The sequence below is a fragment of the Xiphophorus hellerii genome, chromosome 12, assembly GCF_003331165.1.
Source record: "Xiphophorus hellerii strain 12219 chromosome 12, Xiphophorus_hellerii-4.1, whole genome shotgun sequence".
In the NCBI taxonomy this organism is placed as follows: Eukaryota; Metazoa; Chordata; class Actinopteri; order Cyprinodontiformes; family Poeciliidae; genus Xiphophorus; species Xiphophorus hellerii.
The window spans coordinates 1305781-1329097 of NC_045683.1; the positions used below are offsets into that span (position 1 = coordinate 1305781).

Here is a 23317-nt window from a genome sequence, read left to right on the forward strand (position 1 = left end):
GCTCCTCTGCAGAACTTCTCAGATGTCAGAGAGTCAGAGGCTCATGTTGCCTTCCTCCTCCTCCTCCTCCTCTTCCTCCTCCTCCGGTTCGGAAACGGGATGTGATGTAAAAACACAGAAACTTTTTTTGTCTTCGGAGTTGATCGGATTTTTCTGGATCCGAACGGATTGTTCCGAAACAAGCCGAATCTGATCAAATCAGGAGTTTTTCGGAAAGTCGCCGGGAGTTGAAGAGACGGATCGACTCCTCCACCATGACCCAGTGAGGGAACCCGAACCGAGTCGAACCGAACCGAGCCGGGGAGAAGCTGTGAAGCTGCTGCGTTGGACCCGGAGAGAAACAGCGGAAAACAGGTAAAAAGTTCCGAACCTCCCGAACCCGACCGGACCCAGAGGTTTCTGAGATTAGATGAGGCCTTCAGGAGACCATCGGAACTCTGGGCTTTGTTCTGAACTGGACCCGCTGGTTTTCCAGGAATTATCCAGATCCGCTCCATGAACTGGGACTAATCCTTCCCAGCAGCAGAGCAGAGACTGGACCGGGTCTGCCGGACCGAAACCCGAACCTTTCACAGGTTTTAATGGAAGTTAGAGACAAGCAGCAGCTGGATGGTTCTGTTGGACCTGCAGCTGGTCCAGAACAGAACATCTGGATTAATCTGGATTATTAATCCGGTCCATTCATTCTGTTCTCGGTCAGATGTTTCAGGTCGGTTCTGATGGTTCTGATCTGCTGCAGCTGGACCATCTGGACTTTCAGTCCACTGAGGAACCAGACTGCATGCTGGGACGTTGTCATGACAACAGGGTGCAGATCCTCCCGTTCCTGCTGGATGTTCTGCAGGAACCGGGTTCTGTGTGACGGGTTCTGCTGTCCTGGTCGGGTCTGAGTTCTGACCCGGTGCTGGTTCTGGATCTTGACGATGGATTGGTTTAGTTCTTTACATGTCAAATATGTCAGAAAAATCTGATTATTTCTGGTTGTCAAAATATTAATTTTAGTTTCTCAGAGAAAATAATCTCATCAGTAAAAGTTTTGGCAGCACAACATTCCCGTATCGGACCGGTCCGCCCTGCAGCCGGTCCAGACTCCGGGTCAGAGGTCACCCGCAGCACCACAGACCCTCCACCGAGGTGAACTCCTCATGTTGGTTTTATTCTCTGACCAGAGTTCCCAGTAGAAAACCAACAGGAAACTGGTTTCCACTGGTATCACCCTAAACAACCAGTTGGCCTGCTGAGGGTGTCCAGTGGTTGCTATGGAGATGTGGAGAACCGTCCTCCTCAGCTTGTGAAGTGATGGAGTGGAACAGGAAGTGATGGAGTGGAACAGGAAGTGATGGAGTAGAACAGGAAGTGGAACAGGAAGTGGAACAGGTTGACCAGAACGACCTTCATGGTTTAAACACCGAATTCACTTTCACTTCAGAAAAAAAAGAAAGAAATAAAGGAAAGGAAAAAAAAAGTCAAACTACAAAAACAATTGGACAAAACATAAATGTATGTATAAATATATAAATACATTTATAAATAAAAACAATTTTGTTAATTTTTTATGTATATTTTAATTAATCAAAATAACATCATTAGTGCTAAGAACCATACAAAGAAATGCAGAAAAGGATAAACCCAAAATAACATAAATAATAATTGGACAAAAGATTTTTAGTGATATTATTTATTTTTCTCTCCATCCCAACATTTTGTTTTCTTCTGGGTTTTGTTGTCAGCGGCTGCAGATGTTTCTGTTCAGAGCGTTCTGCTGACTCAGCAGCTCATGAAACATGTTTCATCATCGCGCTGAGAGGAAACCGTGTCTGCAGCCTCAGAGCGGCTCCACTGACAGCTTCCTGTTTGTGTTCTGGTTCTGATGGAGATGGAGGCTCATCTGGACTCCTTCCTCCTCCTCATCATCATAACAAACCTTATCCAGCTGTTTGTCTGAATCCCAGCAGTGAGTTCTCTGAGCTGGACGCGGTTCTGATCCGGTTTCAGGTTGGGGCGTCTCTGTTTGGTCAGATTCTGGTGATTCAGAGAAAACCAGTGGAGCTGGAACACCTGCTAGCTTCATGGTGCTAGCTTAGCATGCTGATGTCATCTGACAGCAGGATGTGAGGTCATGGTCTGAGGCGAGCGGCTGGTGGACAGGAAGTGGCAGCATCATGCTGAGTCCAGTGTGGTTCTGACCGGTTCTGGACAGCATGGTGAGAAGGAACCAAACACTCTGGTGTGTCTGGACCGGTTCTGTGAGAGTTCAGGGGAAACTGGGAAACTCTTCCTCCATCAGTAACTCTGCTTAGAGTCACAAAGTGAAGGCTCTCAGATGAGTGACCTCTGACCTCCAGTGGATCTCCGACACCCTGCTGCCTGTTTGAACCTGAACTCAGAAACCTGCAGTGAAATGAGGAGGAAAACCTCCAACATGAGGCTGAGATCTCACTGACACTCTGTGTTTCTGCAGCAGCAGGTCAAACATCAGGGAGTTTGTTCTTCACTGAAACAGAACCTCGGTTCTGATGGTTCTGACCAACATGTGCTGGTTCCCCTAAAACAGAACCTCTTTGCTAAAAGCGATTTTTTTGTTTATCTAACCTAGAAAACATTTATCTGACGTCCCTTCATTTAAACTGTATAAATTTGGATGTTTTATGAACTTTCAGCAGGTTAAAGTTCGACTTTGTGGAAGTTTTGATGGTTAAGAATTCAGACATTTATGTTCATGCTCTTATTTTGAAGGGCCTGTTAATGTCAGTAAAGTTTCAGTTGATTCTGATTATCAGTTCAGAATTTCTGATTTTTGTGTTTTATTTTATGGGACACAGAGTGACATTTTTAGGCCTGTTGCCTAGCAACAAGAAACCCTCTTGTAAATGGTGGGGGTGTGTGTGTGTGTGTTGGCGCATGTGGGTGTGTGTGTGTTGGCGTGTGTGTGTGTTGGCGCATGTGGGTGTGTGTGTGTATGGGTGTGTGTTGGCGTGTGTGTGTGTGTGCGCGTGTTGGCGCGTGTGTGTGTGTGTGTTGGCGCGTGTGTGTGTGTGTTCTCTCCAGAAATGACCGTTAGCTTCAGTCTTGCCATCAGGACTCCGTGAGTTCCTGGTTGTTTGCCCTCAGAGACGTTATGAACAACATAAACTATAATCAATCATTAATAATGATCAGAAACATTTGACACATCCAGCCTGTTTTATCGTTGAACTTTCCTCACCCTGAGCAGCTTCATGTTCACCTCAGCTGGACGTGAAGCAGCTCAGTCTCTGGTTCCATCAGAACCAGTTTCTGGTTCTGTTGGGGTTCTTTGGGTCTCCACGCTCAGGTTCCCAGGTGGGTGTCGGTTCAAATCCCTGCATGTTAAATCAGGCGCTGCACATTCTGCACATTCCTGCAGCTCTGCTTCTACACGGTGAGCGGCTCCGCGCCCGGACGGCCTCCTCTAAGGTTTCAGCTCTCTGCTGCCGGGCCGGCCGTCTCGGGTCGCTGCCCAAACCCAAACCGGAGCAGGAACTGAAGATGAACTCAGGCTGCTCTGACTTCCTGCTCAGGTTCAGTTCATGAACTGAAGGGTTTAAACTCAACCTGACACCAGATTCACTGATTCTTTGGCTTTTCTTCAGGTTGTACCTGAATGTAACACAGGTGGCGCTCTGCAGGGATCAGACCAAATACTCTGGGTGAATATTAATGAATATATTTTTCATCCATTTAGTGTAAAATCACTGAAATCATGAAGGAGGAGAATGTAGAAGATGAAGCCAGAACAGGATCTGCTGTTTGACCGTCCAACTGAATTTATGTCCATCTAATGATGGACGGCTTCAAACCAAATGTTTATGATTTTAGAATATTGTTACAGAATATACATATTATCTCTAAAGTCTGTTTGTTGTAGGAAACTCTAGCAGCAGATGATCCATCAGTGGTTTGTTGGTTTATCAGCTGCTGCAGCGTCGTGCAGCGGCTGAACGGCGAAATCTGATTTGAATCTTAGTTGTGGATTTAATACAGTAAAACTAAAGGAAGATCAATAGTTTCAGTCAGCAGAGATATAAAGTTACAAATACAAGGAAATAATCTTTGGTATATTTTGATCCTGACCCAAATGAAGAACCGAACCTCTGATTGGTTTTTGGTTTCCTGGGAAACGATTTAAAGCTGCGGTTGGTTAAAGCCTCAAAGTTTCTGCTGCTCAACTTTTAACTTTTATCTGAAACTTTAAGAAGCTGCACATGAATCTTCCTCCAACATGTCTGCCTCCTCAGGCGTTTATTAACATATCCACAAAGATGAGAATCATTTTTACGGAGAAAACAAACTGAAGCAGAAGGTTTTCACAGAGAGAACATCTGAACTTTTCTGTGTTTGCTTCAGAGTTTGATAAGAGAATCTGTTTGTGTTTTTAAGAAGAAAGTTTCTTCCTGTTCTGGTGGTAACAGCTGGAGCTCCTTCTCGTCTGACAGCGTCCCACATTCAGCACATCTGGAACAAAATGTTTGCTGTTGCATAATCAGAGCAGCAGCACCGACCCACAAACACGAAGCATCAGCAGGGCAGCATTCACTCTGAGACACGTTGACCTAAACTCTCCTTTCAGGACACGTAAAGTTAAAGATGAGCTTATTTACCAGCAGAAACATCATCCTCAGTACCTCCTGGTGAAACCGCTGGGCTCTCAGCTTTATCTCCATCTGGTCATTTTCTCCTCTAACTGGCTCAGTCCAGCTGAACCAGAAATAAAAACATGTTTGATGCGTCTTAAAAAACTTCCCCAGAAATCCAGTAATCTGGATCAGTTCTGGTTTCCACAGCATCAGTCCAGTCTGTGTTAATGGAAAGGCACCACATCCTGGGGGACATTTACGTCTCCAACCAGATGAACACGTTCACGGCGGTGCAAATGAAACGGACAGGAAGTGAAGCAACAGGAGAAACGTTGATGTGAACAGAAAGTTTCCTCAGAGAGAGAATCATGTTGACCGTTTCACCTGGTGCTGTTTGCTAATCCAACATGGAGTGGGACGCGTCGCGTCGCTTTCTATGGTTTCATACTTAATGTGCTGCTTATATCAAAAGAGACAAAGGAGATTTAATCATGTCTGACTCAGTTCAGGTCTTAAATCATTAAATCTCTAACTGCTCTCTCCAAACGTTCCTCCTGTTTACCTGCAGCTAAAACCTTTTTCTTCTCAGTGTCTGAGCCAAGTGAAGGAGAGATGGTTGGACTGAACATGTTGTCTGAGATTTAACTTCTCTTGTCCACCACATGATGAGACTTTCTGGTGGAATAGCGTTTTGAGCGCTACATGCTACAGCTAGCTAAACCCTCACAAGTCAAAATCAGACTGAAAAGTGAGACTTTCAGCTGCTTTCCTTCACCATAACTTGCTAATATTTTAGCAAACACAGTCGCTAAGGGGAACGGAGGGCACATCAGAGTAAGAATGCTGGTCAGAATTGGAGCAGGAGTTATACTGCCCATCTGAGTTTTAGTTTTTGTTGAAAGCAGTTGTTCTGTAATGTTACTGACTGGGTTCTTCTCAGCGCACTTTTAAATCATTTGTTGTTTGCTGGTTTGTTAGGTTTCCTCCAGTCTTTCTAAGCCTCATGGTGTTACGTACTGATGCGTCCTTCACATAAAGCAAACCGTGCAGCGTTGGTTCAGCTGCTGCTGTGTTCTCATCAAGAGCTAAAACCCAAAAGATGCTTGAAAAAGTATAAAAAGGATTAAATATTCCCTGCAGTTACAGGTACGAAGCAGGACGAGTTTTGATGCATATATTTATGATTTCATAGAGATGAAGCTGGATGGAGTCAGCCTGCCTCCATCGCCCCAAAATAAAAACAAAATAACTTCAACTAATTCTTTGAAAAACAGCATCTTAACCAGATAAATTTAAACTAACTTTGGATTTTTAATTATGAGAACACACTAAGAATAAAGCCTCTAATACACTTTGACCTTTAACCTTATAGCTTCAGGACTATTGCATAAACCAAAGGCTCCAGACTGAGGAAACGTTTCTGGGCGTGTTGTGCTGTCGGACCATCGGGAGGCCGTCCATGTTGGCCTTTTGTCCGCAGGTTCCTCTGCTGCGTTGCTCCCAGTGAACTCTGCCTCCTTCACCCCGATAAGCAGAGATCCGTGTGAGGAGCCGAGCCGAGCCGAGCGGGAGGAACGGATTCCTGTGTGTTTGTGTGAGCCGGAGACGGCCCGGGGAAACGGAGCACACAGAGAAATCTGGGTTGCGTTGAATGTTTGGAATGTTGAGGCTTTTGGCTTCAGTTGGTTCTGACGAAGGAGGAGGAGGAGGAAGAGGAGGGACGGGAGGAGGAGGAAGAGGGAAACAGACAAAGGAGATAAGAAGAGTGAAGAAAGAAAAGAGAAAAAACTCTGGAAAATGTAGAGAGGAGAGCAAACAGAGCTAATTAACCAGAACCAGAGTTATTTTAGATGATTGCAGCTGAAGTCCATTCCATAAATCATCTGAAGCAGCTGAAAGAAATGTTTTAAACCTCCAGACTTTAATCATCATTCTGTTATTATTGAACAGGTTTTGGTTCCTTCATTAGTTCATAGAAACTGATTGTTTCCAACTGAACAGAGAAACTTCAAACTGCTGATGAACATAGAAGTTTGATTTTTGTTCATCGCTGAGCAGCTTTTCGTTCCGTCGCAGGAGGAAAAGCAGGAAGTCAAACCGTTTCTCTTGTTTTGGGTCGACGTTGGTTCTGGTTTGTCCCGGGTTCTGCTCTCAGCCCGGCCTGTTTGCTGCCTTTTCCTCTCTGCTGGTTTCCTGTCAGTTTAATGCACATTAAAAGCTACCGGTGCCTGTAAGGAACATTTACACCAAGCCTTCACCAAGAACCTTCTCATGTTCCATGTCTGGTTTTACTGAAGTATTTTATTTTTCCCGGCACCAAAATCGTCTGATTTTATTCAGGGATTGGAGATGAAATGAGTCGGTTTGTGTTTGAGGCGTCAAACGTTCAGTAAAGCAACTTTCTTCTTTGTTTTCCTTGTGTTGTTGGGAGGATTCATGTGTTACTGAGTTAAATTCTGCTGATTGGGTTTGGAATCAAAATGTTCCATAATTACAACAAAACAATCCCAAACTGTCAGTTTAATCAGAAATGTCCAGAATTTGAGCCTCAATGAAAGAATCTGCTGCCTGGTTGTTGGTTTGGGGAAGATAACGGTTCAACCTTTGTGTTTTTAGGGTTCCACCTCGGAACATGATGCACACTGAGCAGAACCTGCAGAGGTTCTGCTGTATGTTTTAACTGTAGGGTGTAATACCACGAGCTGCCAGGCGTGGCGCTGTTTCAGGCCTGGCCCCTCAGCTGAGATACATTCTCATTATTTCTTTTACGGCTCCTAGAGGAGTTTTATTTCCCGCTGTGGAAAATATGTTTTAAATTATTTTAAAAATGTTTGAAATGATGTTTTGTGTGCAGATGTTTGGTCAGTTTAACCGTCACCTCATCTGGATCCGGTTTGTTTTCTGTCCCCCTTGTCTTTCCCTCTGCTGTCATGTGATTTGAGCTGCAGAGATGAGCAACGGTGCAGGAATCTGAGCTCCAGCCAGAACATTACATAAAGCTGCTTCCTCTCCCTCGCTCTGCCTCCGGCTCGGCCTTTTCCTCTCTGGACGAAGTCAATAAAGTCACTTCCTGAGACCAAGACAGACATTTCTGACAGAAAAAAGTAGATTGTTTCAGGAGCGGCAGGAGGAAACGTTCAGGTCATCAGATATTTTCAGCAGCTGGTTGAGTTTTGTTGAATAAGCAGCAGAATAATCTGAACCTTCCCCAACATGTTGCTGCAGGTTTAGTTGCTGTTGGAGTTTCTGTGCTGAATGGAGACGGAGGTGAACCTGGAACATGAGCTGCAGCTTTCAGCTCCAACAGGCAGCAACTCACCTGCTGCTCTCAGCCTGACAGGAGAGACGAAGTTACAGTCTAAAGCTAAAAGGGAGGAAGTTCAAAATCTTCCCATCTTATTCAGTCATTTATAAATTCCACAGTTTAAACTAATTTTCTAATTTTGAAGATAAATATTTTGTTTCCAAATTTAATATTGAACTTTAAACTAAATATTTAGTAAGGAAGATGAACATTTAGCTCTTAGTTTGCTAACTAAACATTTAGTTTAGAGCTAAATATTTAGCTTACCCTCTAAATGTTTAGTTAGGCAATTGAATTAGGTAAATAATTTTTTAGCTTGCTAATTAAATAATTATTTTGAAACTGATATTTTTAAATGAATGAATGAATAACATGGTGAAAATATGATAGAAATATAATTTTCTGTTGATTTTTCTCTGTGTAACTTTACAAACAGAAAAAAACTCTGGAAGTTTTATTCATGTTGCAACTTTACCAGTTTCCAGGAAGGAATAAAAGAATATTTCATAAAACATTGATGAATTTTGGTCTTTAAAATGTTTATTGGTAACAAAGTGAAAATGAATCCTCCGTTGCCGTTGCTGTTGCCGTTGCTGTTGCCTGCTTGTTGCAGGGCAGCAACAGAAATGATTGTTGCACTGAGCTTGATGCTAATTTAATTAAATGTACATTTTTTCCACTGATCAACTGAAGACAAAGTATTTGTGTTGCTCTTGTCGTATCCAGATTATTTTTACCTGCCTCTCTGGGGGCTGATTGGGTTTGTTCCTCATTTTCTTTGGTTTTTACTTTAAACTTTAGGATTTTGTCTGCATTGTTAACTTTTCATGCCATGTTAAAAGAGTTTAGGTTGTTAAATCTCAGGATAATAAAAGTAGTTATATCTGGGGGTCCAGAAACATTTAAATGACCTCGTGAACTTTAACGACCTTTTAAAGTTCAGCTCTTTTCTTCCCTTCTTTGTTCTCTGGATCTTTTCTTCGTTTCTTTCTGCCTGTTTTTCTTCCTTTCTTATCGGCTCAGCATTCTTTCTTCCTGTCTTTGTGTCCTTCCCTCTCCGGTTCGTCCTGTCCTCGTTCTTCCCGCCCCGTCCAGCTGTTCTCCCCGGAGACGTTCGTCCCTCTGAATCCAGGACTTGGCAGCAGAAACTGGGCCGTGATCATAAATGAAATCTGTGCTGGAGCCTGAGATGTTTCTGTTTGTAACCTCAGTGAGCAGCAGCAACATTATGAAATCCCACAGAAACGCAGAGACGTCGACCTGCAGCAGTTTGGTCGAGTCTCAGAACCAAACAGAAACATTTCTGCATGTCCTGGACCGGGTCTGACAGTAATTAAATCAATTCTGTCTGTCGCTGCATTTCGTAACAGGAATGTTGGATCTTTGTCTAAAATGTTTGACGGCTGAAGACTGGAGTCGTAGACTGAAACTCTCTCAGCTCTGTGGGTTTTTTATGTTTCTAAAAGTTAAGGTCAGAAAATCCCACATCAAACTGAAACTGTCTGGATTACTGGTCACCTTGGCAACAAACTCAAAACAAGCTCAGGATGCGTGGCTCACATCCTGCTCATAACTGGATGGATCATGTAAACTATTTAATAAGATTTTCTGTTTCTGTGAATATTTCATGTTTTATGATCTTCTGTGTCAGTTTAACTTCATTAACTCTTGATTCTGGTTCTGGTTCTGGTTGAAAGACAAATTAAAACTGTTTAGAGTTTTAAAGGAAAACTTCTCTCTAAAAAAGTAAAAATGCTTCCATAAATAAAGCAAATGGATCTAAAAGCACATGGAGGGAAATCTGCTTCAGTTCCTGAAAATCATAAAATATGGAATGAAGATGGAATCTGATCTGTAACCTCAGTGTAAACATCAACTGTCACTGAATAATAAGAATAAGATGATTTATGTAACTGTTGAATGATTTTTCCTGTTTCCTCTCAGAGATGTAGCGCTCCTGCTGGTGAGACCGTTGGACCATCATGCACCTCTTCCTGCTGCTGATCCTTCAGCTTCCAGCAGCCAGCGGACAGATCGATCCAGGTGAACACGCCGAGACAAGATGGCCGCCCCGCCGTGGCCCAAATCAAACCCCGACGGTTCTGGGAACTCCTGAGTAAAACGTGTGATTCTGTGTTCAGAACATTGTCGCTATGCGTTGGGCATGGAGGACGGACGGATCCCCGATCAGGACCTGACGGCGTCCAGCCGGTGGTACGAGACCACCGGGCCACAGTACGCCAGGTCGGAATACTGGTTTTGTGAAATAATTTTTAATGGAGGTTCTGGGTTCGAATCCCAGCCTGGTTTCTTTCTGCATGAGTTTTCAAATGAAACCTTTTACCAACATGTTTGACTTGCAGGTTGAACTCTGAGGACGGAGACGGTGCCTGGTGTCCTAAAGGACAGCTGGAGCCTTCAGACTCCCAGTTCCTGCAGGTTGGTTTCAGAAAGGTCAAAGTTTAGAAATCAGTCTGAACAGCAGTTCTGCAGTGGCTTAAGGCTCTACATCAGGGGTCTCAAACTCCAGTCCTGGAGGGCCGCAGTCCTGCGACTTTTAGATGAGCCTCTGCTGAACCACCTGAACAGAATAATTAGGTAATTAAGGTTCTGGAGAACTGATCTACACCAGGAGGAGGTCATTAAGCCATTTCATTCCAGTGGTTTGTACCTGTGGCACATCTAAAACCTGCAGGACTGCGGCCCTGGAGGCCTGGAGTTTGAGACCCCTGGTCTACATGGTTTAGATGAGGGGAAGACGGTGAGGTGTGGAGTGGAAGGTGGAGCAGGAAGTCTGGTTGATGCTGATTCAGACTGAAAGGTTTGATCTGATGCTCTGCCGCAGATCGACCTGCGCAGACTCACCTTCCTGACGCTGTTCGGGACTCAGGGCCGGTACGCCAGAGGTCTGGGGAAGGAGTTCGCCGCGGCGTACCGCCTGAACTACAGCCGAGACGGACAGCTGTGGAAGTCCTGGAAGAACCGGCTGGGAAAGGAGGTGAGAGACCCGAACAGCTGCGGCTCGGTGGTGGAGGCGAGACGGAGCTGGAAGTTAAGGAGGGAACCAGTTCAAACTGGTTCACTGAGTCAGAGCCAGATTTTACTCTGTCAGTAAATTTTATTTTAGTTTTGTTTCTTTCATATTTCCACTCAGGTCCTGGAAGGAAACAAAGACACCTACGGCGTTTTCTCCAACGACCTGAAGCCTCCAATCATCGCGCGCTACGTCCGCGTCATCCCCGTCACCAGGCTGTCCACCACCGTGTGCATGAGGGTGGAGCTGTACGGCTGTCCCTGGGAGGGTACGGCGCACGCTGGGCCGCCCGGCTCTGGACAAAGATCCGTTTCAGATTTTGATAATGATCCAGCATGAAGCAGAACCTTTCAGGTTTTTCCCTGCTGTCTGCAGACGGACTGCTTTCCTACAGCGCTCCAGAGGGTCAGCTCATGATGTCGCCCGGTAACCCGTCAGTAATCAGTCTCAATGACTCCACGTACGACGGCGTCCACGAGAAAAGGTCGGGGTCGGTAAACACCAGCCGGTCCAGTTCCCCGGTTCTCTCTGACTGACGGCGTCTCTCCTAACAGGAAGCTGTTCGGAGGCCTGGGTCAGCTGACGGACGGCGTGACGGGCCGCGACGACTTCCTGGCCATCCGCCAGTACAACGTGTGGCAGGGATACGACTACCTGGGCTGGAGGAACGACACGTCGGGGACTCAGGGATACGTGGAGATGGAGTTTGTGTTCGACAGGCTGAGGAACTTCACCTCCATGAAGGTCTGCAGCTCAGCTCTCTTCTCATTTCACTCAGACATGCAGACGTTCTTTACAGTATCCAGAAAGTTCACAGTTACAGTTACGAATTATCCTAACCACACTGGCCCTGGGTGAAATGTAATTCTTTCCCTCTTAAATCATGAATTAACTGGGATTAACCACTTTTTCTGGCTCCATTTAACTAACCACACTAAGGCCTGATTACTGCCAGACCTGCAGAAAGTCCCTGACACGGATCAGAGTGGAGAGGTTACAGAGACTCTGAGGCTGTGGGACTCAGAACCCCCCAGGGAGAAACACCATCCAGACATGGAGGAGAGAAGAACCTTTCCAGGACGAGCCGACCCAGAATCACTCCAACAGCTCATCAGTGACTCAGGAGGTTCAGAAGAACCCAGAACATTCAAAGCTTTAAAGGCCTCACTGCCTCAGTTAGAGAGGAACTAAACCTCCTGTGAACGAACGGCAGACAGATTTAAAAACATTTCACTGCAGAGGGCGGGGCCAGGAGACACGGAGGGGCGGAGCCAAGAGACACAGAGGGGCGGAGTCAGGAGACACGGAGGGGCGGAGCCAAGAGACACAGAGGGGCGGAGCCAAGAAACACAGAGGGGCGGAGTCAGGAGACAGGGAGGGGCGGAGCCAAGAGACACAGAGGGGCGGAGTCAGGAGACACGGAAGGGCGGAGCCAGGAGACACGGAGGGCGGAACCAAGTGTGGGGCTGAACAGAGGGAGTTTAGTGGGCTGTGGTCAGACTCTCCAAAAAAGCAGCTAGTAACAAATGTAGCGATTTTTGAATGTGAAGAGTTTGTCTTGAAACAGATATTTGTTTTTCCCAACATTGACCCATTTGTCCTCTGAAGTCTCCTCTGTCTTTCTCTTCACTTCCACCTGTTTCCTGATGCAGGTTCACAGTAACAACATGTACAGCCGCGGCGTGAAGATCTTCTCCTCCGTGTCCTGTTGGTTTAAGCCTTCCCTCAGCTGGGAGCCAGAGCCCGTTTCCTTCTCCACCATCCTGGACGACAGGAACCCGAGCGCCCGTTACGTCACGGTGCCGCTGAGCCGCCGGGCCGCCAGGTCGCTCCGCTGCCGCTTCTACTACGCAGACGTCTGGATGATGTTCAGTGAGATCTCATTTCAGTCAGGTGACGATTCAAGCTGTCGGCGTTCCTCAGGGCTGAGTGTTCGGTCCTCTGCTTTTTACCACAAAGTCAAACTTTGTGCAGATTGTAAGATATAAAAAAATGACCATGTTTTTGTTTGCTAGAAGACATCATACTGCCAACACAACAGCCACTGATGGGGACATCTGTTCCAGGAGGACATAGGGACATCACCATGACAACAGCACCAAAGACCGATAACACATGTAAGACAACATGTCATTTTCCTTTAGATTGTTTAGTTTCCTGCAGAATCCTTCATGTTTCCTCCTGATCTCCTCAGCAGCTGCTCCGTCCCCCAGCAGCAGCTCAGACAAGACGCCCATTCTGATTGGCTGCCTGGTGACCATCATCCTCCTGCTGGTCATCATCATCTTCCTCATCCTCTGGTGCCAGTGTGTCTGCAAGGTGCTGGAGAAGGTGCAAAGATAAAAAAAACATATTTTTTAAACTCATCTTAGTTAGAATCAGTCAAAAAACAGATCCTGTGAAATGAAAAGTCAAAGTTTCTTTTTTCTGACCCAGGCGCCTCGTCAGATCCTGGACGAGGAGGTGACGGTCCGCCTGTCGTCCTGCAGCGACACCATAATCCTGCAGACGCCCCCGGTGCCGCCGCGGTCCCGGCATCCTCCTGCAGGTAGCGCTGTCACTGTGAAGCCTCAACGGTTCACCTGTTCAGATCTCATGATTCATTACTGTCCCAACAAACGTCGGTCTTTATGTTCTGAAGAGACAGAGCAGGCAGCTGCATCATGTTTTCTCACAGAAAAACAGAAGTTTTCTGGACACATTTTGACTGTTGTAGGGATGAGATGAGCCATAATTCATGTAAAGGTCATCAGAGGAAACATCTAGAGCTCAGATGGAGGAAACATTTGTCAGCAGAAGGCCAACAGCACACAGTCTGTCAGGACAAATGGTTTTCCAGCTGCAGCCTCAACTCTTCCAGCACAGAGATCAACACGACTGTCAGAGCCGAAGCCCGACCCGCCACTCAGGCTTTGTGCTTCTGTTTATTCAGGAAGTGATGCCAGTTTTAACAGCAGGAAGTCATGATGGCTGCAGGGTGAAGCTGCGGCTTGTTCCCAGATGAAGTCCTGCTCTGTCTGAGTTCTGTTTGCTCCTCAGCTTCCTGTCTCTGCAGAGAAACATGGACGTTAAACTGGGCCTCAGGTGGGACCAGTGACATCGCTCTGAAATCCCACTGAGCTTCTAGAATCTGGATTTAGCATCGAGGCCGACTGACCAATGGACCAATGGACATGAGTGAATGTTTAGTGTTTCCGTAGCTCTGATTTCCATCTGGTAGATTTCACCAAAGTTTATAAAACACTGGAACAGACAGATGATGGGCAACGCTAACTAAACAGCTAGCTATGCTAACTAAACAGCTAGCTATGCTAACTAAACAGCTAGCTATGCTAACCTTAAAGCAGTAATCAGAAACATTAGCTCTGCTATCGCTAAAGCGCTACAACAACATGGCATTTAGCCGAAGCTAACATTCAAATCCAAATACGGTATGTTGATAACATATTATATCGCCCTCAACAGTTCAAATTTGTTATTGCACCTCAGGAAGTGACTCTTGGGAACAGAACTGATGGTTTCAGTTTGATTGTTGTTGAGTTTTTAAAACTCTGCTGCTGATTTTGACCAACTGACCACAGCAGAGCTTCAGTCAGAAAGAACATCAGTGGATTTTAAACCGTTAGTTTCTACACAACAGATTTTAAACTGTTTACAGTAAAACGATTCATTCTGGGTTTTCTATTAAACTGATTTGTTGCACCGTAACTCAGGTAGAGAATCTGAGGAGAGGAAACAGAACTGGTGCGTGTTCCCCCACTTCAAAATAAGAGCATGGATATGAACGTCTAACTACTTGTTAACAGCCGATAACAAACCTTTATTTGCTCACGTTGTATTTTTGTCCCCAGGCCCCACCAACACCGACCCCCACTATGAGAGGGTCTTCCTGCTGGACCCTCAGTACCAGAACCCGGCCGTCCTGAGGAACAAGCTGCCGGAGCTGTCGCAGAGCGCCGAGGCTTCAGGTAAACCAGATCTTCACTCACTTTTATCTCCTCACAGTCACATGTACCGACCCAAAACGAATCCGCTCCATTTGGCAGAACCAGAACCTTTCTGTCTGCTGTAACTGGATCCCAGCTGGATGTTGATGGGAAACATTATGAGCTTCTAATTAGGCTAATTTAATTAGTTTGTTTTCAAATAAAGGTTTGAATTTATACCAGTAAAACTTTGCGTAATGTCCCTTTAATATTCCTACTCCAGAGAGGACAGATTATTCTTTTGCTCGCTTTTCAATTACATAGATTTTTTAAATTTATCATCTCTGGTTTATTTTTGTGATCATTTCTAATTGTATTTAATTTTATAATTTGTATTTAGTTTTAGCCGTTTAGCTGCCAGATCTGAAGGCTTTTCTGTAAATGTTGCGTCTCTGCTCCACTTTGCCCCCTGGTGGCCATTAAGAGCGCCTCACCCTCCCAGCAGGAGAACATTTTATCGCCTCCTTCACTTTTCTCAGACTCTGTCGGTTCTGTCTTTTCTTCTCGTCTGGATCTTCCTGCATGCTCATTCTCCTCTCCTCCTCCTGCAGCTCTCTGCCTCTTTCCGTGTCTCCTCTTCCTCCAGCGCTCTTCCTCGGTAATCCTCTCTATGACCTGCTGCTGCTGACTTCCTGTCGCCAGACGTCAGGATGGCTTGGTGGTAAGAGATGAAAGGTGTGACGACTTGAGACGTTTTAAAGAACATCAGGTGGAAGAGCGGAGATTCAGAGTTTAATGCTCTGCACAGTGAAATCTAGAAAATCAAAGTTAAACAACTGAAAACAAAAAGACAGAAGATATAAAAATATTTTTGGATATTTTGTCATTCTGGGTATCAGTCAGTGGAACCGTCTCCAGTAGTACAGATACAAAAGTCTAAAAAGTATTAATATTTTGTACATTAGATTAACCATTTATAATCTTGTTACAACAGCAAAATTATTAGAATGTAATTTAATAATTACTCAACACCTTAATTAGATATCTGTATAATAATACTGCAACCTCTGTATTAATATCATATTAACTGAAAAGTGATTAACTGGTTTTTACATTAATAATTATTTCTCTCTCATCCTTTACCATCTTATTATTGAAGCATTAGATACTAATTTGTTCTTTACATAATAATACTCGGTAAAAAAAAAAAGAAATATTATTCTATAATTGAGCCATAATTAATGTTTACTACATTTATCTTTTTTTCCCCAACACATTTGAGGTTGCTATTTTATGTGGTGTAAGTGTCTTTTATTATGCATGTTAAAAATATGTAATTTATTTAAAATGATCAACTTGGCTCACCATCCTTCACTCTTAATCATCTGGTGTCACATAATTATTAGATCTTATTTCTCTACATAATCAGGAAGCTTTAGTGGCTCCTCCACCTTTTCATCACTAAGGTCACATTGTTTCTTTATTGCATTACATTCCTGCAAAGTTCATTGTGTTGCATGTTTGAGTTTTTTTTCTATCTGATCTTTTCTCATTCTACTGATTCCAGGATATTTTTATACTGAAATAAAATCTTCTTGTTAAAATCATATTGTAACTTAAACTTCCTCTAGTATTTAATTCCTCCGTCTTCGCATCGAACTGCAACATGAAGTCTGAGCTGCTGCTGGTCTTACTGCCATGATGATGATGATGATGATGATGATGACGGCTGTGTGTCTGACAGCGTGCGGCGGCGGCTACGCCGAGCCGGACGTCACCCAGTGCACGCCTCACCAGTCCTTCAACAACAACGCGCCGCACTACGCCGAGACGGACATCGTCCGGCTGCAGGGCGTAACCGGTAGCAACATGTACGCCGTCCCCGCCCTGACCGTCGACTCCCTCACCAGGAAGGACATCTCCGCCGCAGAGTTCCCACGACACCAGCTCATCTTCAGGGAGAAGCTGGGAGAGGGACAGTTTGGAGAGGTAAAACACTGGCCTGGTTTTTACATTTATTTCTTTTCATAATGATTACAAGGCTTAATAATCAGCTTCATGTTAATATGCCAGATTTAGCCAGAGATGCTAATTTTCATCTTAGTTTACAGATAGAAGTTCTGTGATTTACACATTTATAATAAAAATAAAAACAAATCACAATAATAAAAAAAAACAGTTAATTTAAAAATTATTCAAAACATCTGTACAATTTTAATTATTATTTAGTTTAGTTTAGTTATTTAGTTTAGTTTAGTTATTTAGTTTAGTTTAGTTATTTAGTTTAGTAAGTACTGCTTAAATGATTTCATAAAACAGTTTGAAGAAATAATAGTTTTTAGTTTTACTGGAATTTGGAAGAGAAAATGACAAAGTTTATATTTCAGTCTCTTTACTAACTTCTCTTTTTGTTTTGGGTTTTTCTGAGTTTTGTTTGAATCTGAAAATCTTTTAGTGACCATGAAGCCGAACCATGAAGGACTTTATATGAATCAGTCTTCATGTTTTCCAGCTCATATTTCTGTCATATCTGACTGAAGATATGAACATGATGTTTCTGTGTTTCTGTTGGCGGTGCTGGTCCGACCCGCCTGCGACCTGTCTGTGACCCGCCTGTGACCCGTCTGTGACCCGCCTGTGACCCGCCTGTGACCCGCCTGTCACTCGCTCGTCATGCAGTGATTGAATGAAGAGAATCAGAAACTCACTTCCTGTCTGCAGGTCCACCTCTGTGAAGCCGAGGGACTCCCAGAATTCCTTGGGGAAGGCTCGCCTCTTCCCGACAGAGACGGACGCTCAGTTCTGGTGGCGGTGAAGCAGCTGAGGGCCGACGCCACGAGTCAGGCCAGGTACACAGAGAGACGGACAGGGTCAGAGGTCAGAGGTCAAACCCTGACCCTGCGCTGCATTGATGCAGAAATTCATGCAAAAGGAGCCCAGACCAGAACTGGGGACATAGAAATGATCGTAGTTTTCAGAAACCTGACATTTCTTTTTTTATTGATGTGATTTAATATTCTGATCCACTGAGAGCCATAAATCATCAATATTACCAATAAGTTGTAATAAAATACATCACTCTGTATAATTTATGAGTTTTCCTGAAACTTTTCAGTAATAATCTCATTGATTGGAATTTTTCCAACTGGTTTCCAGTCGGCACTGCAGCCTTCTGGGTTCAGCCTCCATCAGCTGGATCCAGACGGAGAGTTTAGTTTGTGTCTGAGGTTCTGACGTTTACTAAAATGTCCTCTGTCCATCTTCTGTCCTCTGTCCGTCCTGTCTGTCCTCCAGGAACGACTTCCTGAAGGAAATCAAGATCATGTCCCGGCTGGACGACCCGAACATCATCCGGCTGCTGTGTGTGTGTGTGTCGTCCGACCCGCTGTGCATGGTGACCGAGTACATGGAGAACGGAGACCTGAACATGTTCCTGTGTCAGCGCGAGATCGAGAGCACGCTGACGCACGCCAACAACATCCCGTCCGTCAGGTGCAGCGCCGCGTCGCGTAAAAACGCCGCCATACGTGATGATGTCATAAAGTCTGCTTCAAAACGAAGGAAACATCATCAGAACCGCAGCGTGTCATAAACACAAAACTTAATAAAAGCTTTGAACGCATTCTGCAAAATTCAGTTCAATTCAGTTTATTTATACATTTCTAATTTACAACAAATACAGACTCCAGTTTTACAAATAATCATTTTGTTTGAATCAGTATGTAAGAACATTATTACATTTTGTGCTGATTATTACAAAATGTGGAGATAATTCTGCTTTAGAAATCATAATCTAATAATTTGGCACATTATGTAATAAATGATCACAAACTGTGTTCATCCTAATAATTATGGTTCTAATAATAATCTTGTATTAAATACACATTTCAATGTAAACTTTGGTTAATAAATCCTGAACTTTTGGTCATTTAGTCTAAATGACTAAAACCCAGAACATTTGGTTTGAATCTTCATGTTGTTCAAAGCAAAACGATTCAAAATGTTCAAGGATTTTATTATAATAATGCAGTTTTATGATGTTTTGTTACATTTTAAAGTCTGATTTAAATGCATCACTGCATATTGCAGCATGGCTCTTCCTCCTGCTGACTCCGCCCCCTCTCCTCTGATCCCACCCCCTCCTCCTCTCCTGCTGACTCTGTCCCTCCTCTCCTCTGACTCCTCCCCCTCTCCTCTGATCCCACCCCCTCTCCACTGACTCCGCCCCTTTCCCCCTGCAGCCTGTCGGACCTCCTCCACATGGCCGTCCAGATCTCCTCTGGGATGAAGTACCTGGCGTCTCTGAACTTCGTGCATCGTGATCTGGCCACCAGGAACTGCCTGCTGGACCGCCGCCTCACCATCAAGATCGCCGACTTCGGGATGAGCAGGAACCTGTACAGCAGCGACTACTACCGGATCCAGGGCCGGGCCGTGCTGCCCATCCGCTGGATGGCCTGGGAGAGCATCCTGCTGGTGAGGGGACGAACCCAACAGGCCCACAGGTTAAATGAACGGATTAAACATCCTGCTGCCTCCTGCAGGGGAAGTTCACCACGGCGAGCGACGTGTGGGCGTTCGGAGTGACGCTGTGGGAAATCTTCACTCTGTGTAAGGAGCAGCCGTACAGCCTGCTGTCCGACGAACAGGTCATCGAGAACTCGGGCGAGTTCTTCCGGAACCAGGGCCGACAGGTGAGACGGGTCCATCAGAACCAGGCTGGGAGTTCTGGTCTGTTCAGAGTGTAAGAAGAAGTTTGACCACAAGGGGGAGCTGCTGTTATTTTGCTGCTTGTTATCCTGAACTTTTATTGGGATTCATGTTTTTTACTGGTTTGTTTCAATAAAGAGAAATTCAGCCAGGATGAAAGTTATCAGTTAATAAGTTAATCTAAAGTTTATCTTATTGATTGACTAACAATTAATTGATAAGCACCAATTTTCTTAAAATCTTGAGTTTTGTCTGGTAGTAAGAGGACTGACCATCTCTAACATGGAGGGCTGCATTTTTCATAATAGGTCAAATTAAACAAACATTAACTGTAAGGTTTTTCTATCAGCTGTATGAAATACTGACTGAATAAACAGAAGATTGTGATTTTCATACATTATTAATCTTAGACATATTTACGAAACATAATTAAACAGTAATCTAGGAATAGAAAAATAAAACCTAGGAATGAAATATGAAACACTCAAGGAGTTTGTTGAAAGTTTATATTTCTAAACAGAATCACATGAAATACATTTTGCATCCGACACCAGAGTCTCTTTCCTGCTCTGGGATGCTTCCGCCATCATTATTTCTCTTACAACCATCAACTGGCTCAGTTTAAGGTGGCGCCCCCTGCAGGATGAAAGAATGTCTAAGTGACGTTTTTAGTTGATCGATTGGAAATATTTTGTATCTAAAAACCATTAATCGACAATTAATCCTAAGCTGATTAATTGTTTGGTCCAACAGAACCAAAGTCGGACTGATTTCATCAGAAACCCTAGCCGGATGTTTTGTTGCCATGGTGACTGAGTGCTGTTCTCCTGACCTCCAGATCTTCCTGTACGCCCCTCCTCTCTGCCCGCCGTCGCTCTTTGAGCTGATGATGCGCTGCTGGAGCCGCAACATCACGGACCGACCCGCGTTTGAGGGACTTTACCAAGCCCTGAGGCCCCACGTCAACCAGTGATCCACCGGGGGCCCGCTGGGCCCTGCTGGGGCCCCGCTCCGGCTCAGGGCCCCCAGGGCTGCTGGGACTCCTGTATGGTGACAGACATGAACATGATGGACCAGAACTACTCTGCTGGAGAGTCCCGGCGGCTGAGGTCCGATCTGAGGAGAACCCGTCAGCCTGTGCTGAACCTCAGCGCCTCATCAGTCCCTTTAGGAACCAGATGAACTTTCATCGTTTGTTTTTGTGCCAGATGTTGCCTGAAACCTGATTTCCTTCCCGTTTTTGGCTCCCTTGGAGCCCAGAACCCGCCGGCGTTCAGCCGCTGGTGTTTCTGTCTGCGTGGTTCTGGTTGTTGTTGTAAAGCACTGTGTCTGTGTCTCAGTTATTCATGTTCGTAGATAATAACCCACACTGGAGCTAAAGTCAAAGTGTAGCGTAGACTTTTTGTTGTTAAGGTTTTATTGCTTTTTCATATTTTGACATTTGTTTGGTCGTTTACACAGAAGAGAGTCGAGTCCAAGTTCAGTTTCCCAAGAACTAAAGTAAATCATATTAAACTTCCCTTTTCTATGTTCAGACAGAAGTACAGCTCAGAAAATTCCTAGATTGTGAAAAATGTTTTTGTTCCTCTTTGCAGAAAATGAAACTCATGATGAAGATTTATTATGGAGTCAAACATTTCAAACCTTTACTTCTTGTAATTTTGACTTGGAGAAAATTAAACCCCAACATTTTTAGCATATTCTAAGTTAAATATTGGAAACTTATGTCGAGTTTCAAATTTATTTATATAGCATGTTTCCAATAATTCAAGCTGCATAAAATGCTTTACTATGAAAAATAACCAAAACGTTAAAGACAATTTGCTAAAAGCCTTTCAGTTACTGACCCCCTCCAAAAACGGCCATTACTAGCTGCTTGTTCTCAGACTGCTGTGTCCAAACACACTCATGGAAAGTTGGGTGGAAGAAAAAAGTGCAGTAGGAAAAGGTGCAAAAGCAACAGGGAAAACAGCAACAGATGGTTGAGCACAAACCTCTCGAGTCTGGGAGTTTCACACAGAGTGGACTGAGGCTGAGGACAACGAGTGCCTCACCTGGGCTCAGGACAACCAGAACCGGGCTCAGGAGAACCAGAACTGGACTCAGGAGAACCAGAACCTGGATCAGGAGAACCAGAACTGGACTCAGGAGAACCAGAACTGAAAGTTTTCATTTCATTTGGAAGTCAAGGTCCCAGACTCTGGAGGAGTGGAGGGAACCAGGATGAAGTTCCCACAGTCTGTGATAAACTCGGATCTTCTGCTGGTACCAATATCTGCTTCTATCACCATGGTAACAACAGCAGACTGGCCTGACCTTTAACCCCAGAGAATCTATGGAGTTTGGTTTTGAGGAAGATGAGTGACACCAGAACCAACGGTGCAGATGATCTGAACGTTTTACAGGAACCTGGACCTCCAGAACCTCAGCAGAACCTCCAGGCTGCATCAACACTGGAGCCCAGACTGAGACCTAGAGTCTGGATATTTCTGCTTAAAATATCATTTTAATGATCTGATGTAATATTCTGGTTTCCTGAGACGCTGCATGTTGGGTTTTTATTCTAACCAGAACCATCAAAAGTACAAGAAATAAAATCTGGAACATTTCACTCTGTATGTAACGAATATAGAAGATATGAGTTTCACCTTCTGAAATGATGAAAAATATGGAGCTTTACTTTGGAGATTTGATACAAACAGGAAGTCCAAAGGAAGAGTCCAACCTGTGTGTTCTGGGTTCTGCAGGCGGCTGTGAACCTGCAGCTGTAGATCCGATCCGTCCTGATCGAATCACGGTGAGACGCTAAAGTTTTAAAACCGGTAGAACTGAGGATGTTTCCTTTTTGAGCTGTAAAGTTCTTTACTGTCATTGAACACATCAGTGATTAAACCTTTAGAGGATTGTTGCTGTTTGGAGACGGATCGGTCCTGATCTGACGGAACCGTTCTTCTTCTTCTGTTTGAAGCAGCAGATCACCTGGAAACTGATGGAAAGTTTCCTGGAGACGTTGAATCCTGTTAATGTCTGATAAAGTTACAACATTAAGAAGTCTATATTAAAGCTCTTATTTTATAACTAAACTTGTAGTTTCATCTCTAATTGTTTGGATCAATAATTGTGTCGGTGCCTCCGTGAGATGATGACAAAGTTCCAACTTTAGTTGCCAACTGAGGCTGGAGCTGCTGAGAGAAACTCAGAAACAAACTTTTCTCTTCTTCACTGCTGGATTTTTACCTGGACAGGTTGAAACTTAATGAAGCTCAAACTGTTTCTGTTTTCTAATGCAGGATGTAAAAACGGAAGCTGAAAAGAAGAAATAATAACTTAATATTTCTCTTTTTCAAATATGAAAACATGAAACTGGGACTCGTATTTATTATCAGATGAAATCAGTGGAACATATTTCATGATGAATGAATCATGTACACACACATACATATATGAGTATGTGTGTGTGTGAATATGCACACACACACCATTGAAGTGTGTATTATCAGATTTCCTCTGAATATAATTGATGACCACACTCCAGTCCGGCAGGTGGCGGTAAATGCACCTTAAGTTGGTTGCCATCCGCCAATAAAACACAAAAGAAGAAGAAGAATCTGTGACGTCATCAGTTATGCAACATTTACTTTTAATTTCTATTTACCTGATCATTGGACACACAGAGTTCGGTTCCGCTGTGGTTCTGCTTGGCCTCAGTCTGCCGTGTTCAGATGTTCATCATCTGTTTGGACTCTCA

At 44.3% G+C, this 23317-nt stretch overlaps 1 protein-coding gene across 6 annotated transcripts; it reads left to right on the forward strand.

The window, feature by feature from the left end:
• ddr2l (discoidin domain receptor family, member 2, like) lies at nt 1-22652 on the forward strand. Of its 6 annotated transcripts, none has more exons than XM_032578151.1 (20): nt 1-354; nt 9844-9942; nt 10041-10143; nt 10263-10338; nt 10745-10897; nt 11054-11201; nt 11309-11417; nt 11488-11677; nt 12586-12826; nt 12949-13050; nt 13128-13252; nt 13370-13481; nt 14785-14901; nt 15506-15580; nt 16604-16848; nt 17581-17708; nt 18154-18351; nt 19101-19335; nt 19404-19553; nt 20408-22652. In XM_032578151.1, the coding sequence occupies exons 2-20, from the start codon at nt 9882-9884 to the stop codon at nt 20540-20542; spliced, it is 2703 nt and encodes a 900-aa protein (XP_032434042.1). In that variant the 5' UTR covers nt 1-354; nt 9844-9881; the 3' UTR covers nt 20543-22652. The 6 variants fall into 6 exon arrangements, with proteins under 6 accessions (XP_032434042.1, XP_032434040.1, XP_032434038.1 ...); XM_032578149.1 differs by having other exon boundaries at nt 2-354; nt 13131-13264; XM_032578147.1 differs by having other exon boundaries at nt 3-354; nt 13128-13264.
• The last annotated feature ends 665 nt before the right edge of the window (nt 22653-23317 follow it).

What these genes read in the sequence shown, in the direction of transcription:
- ddr2l (XM_032578147.1), top strand. Translation starts at nt 9,882, where the DNA reads ATGCACCTCTTCCTGCTGCTGATCCTTCAGCTTCCAGCAGCCAGCGGA. An exon ending in GCAGAGCGCCGAGGCTTCAG is followed by an intron (nt 14,902 to 15,505) that starts GTAAACCAGATC and finishes CTCTTCCTCCAG; the next exon opens with CGCTCTTCCTCGGTAATCCT. An exon ending in GAGAGGGACAGTTTGGAGAG is followed by an intron (nt 16,849 to 17,580) that starts GTAAAACACTGG and finishes TCCTGTCTGCAG; the next exon opens with GTCCACCTCTGTGAAGCCGA.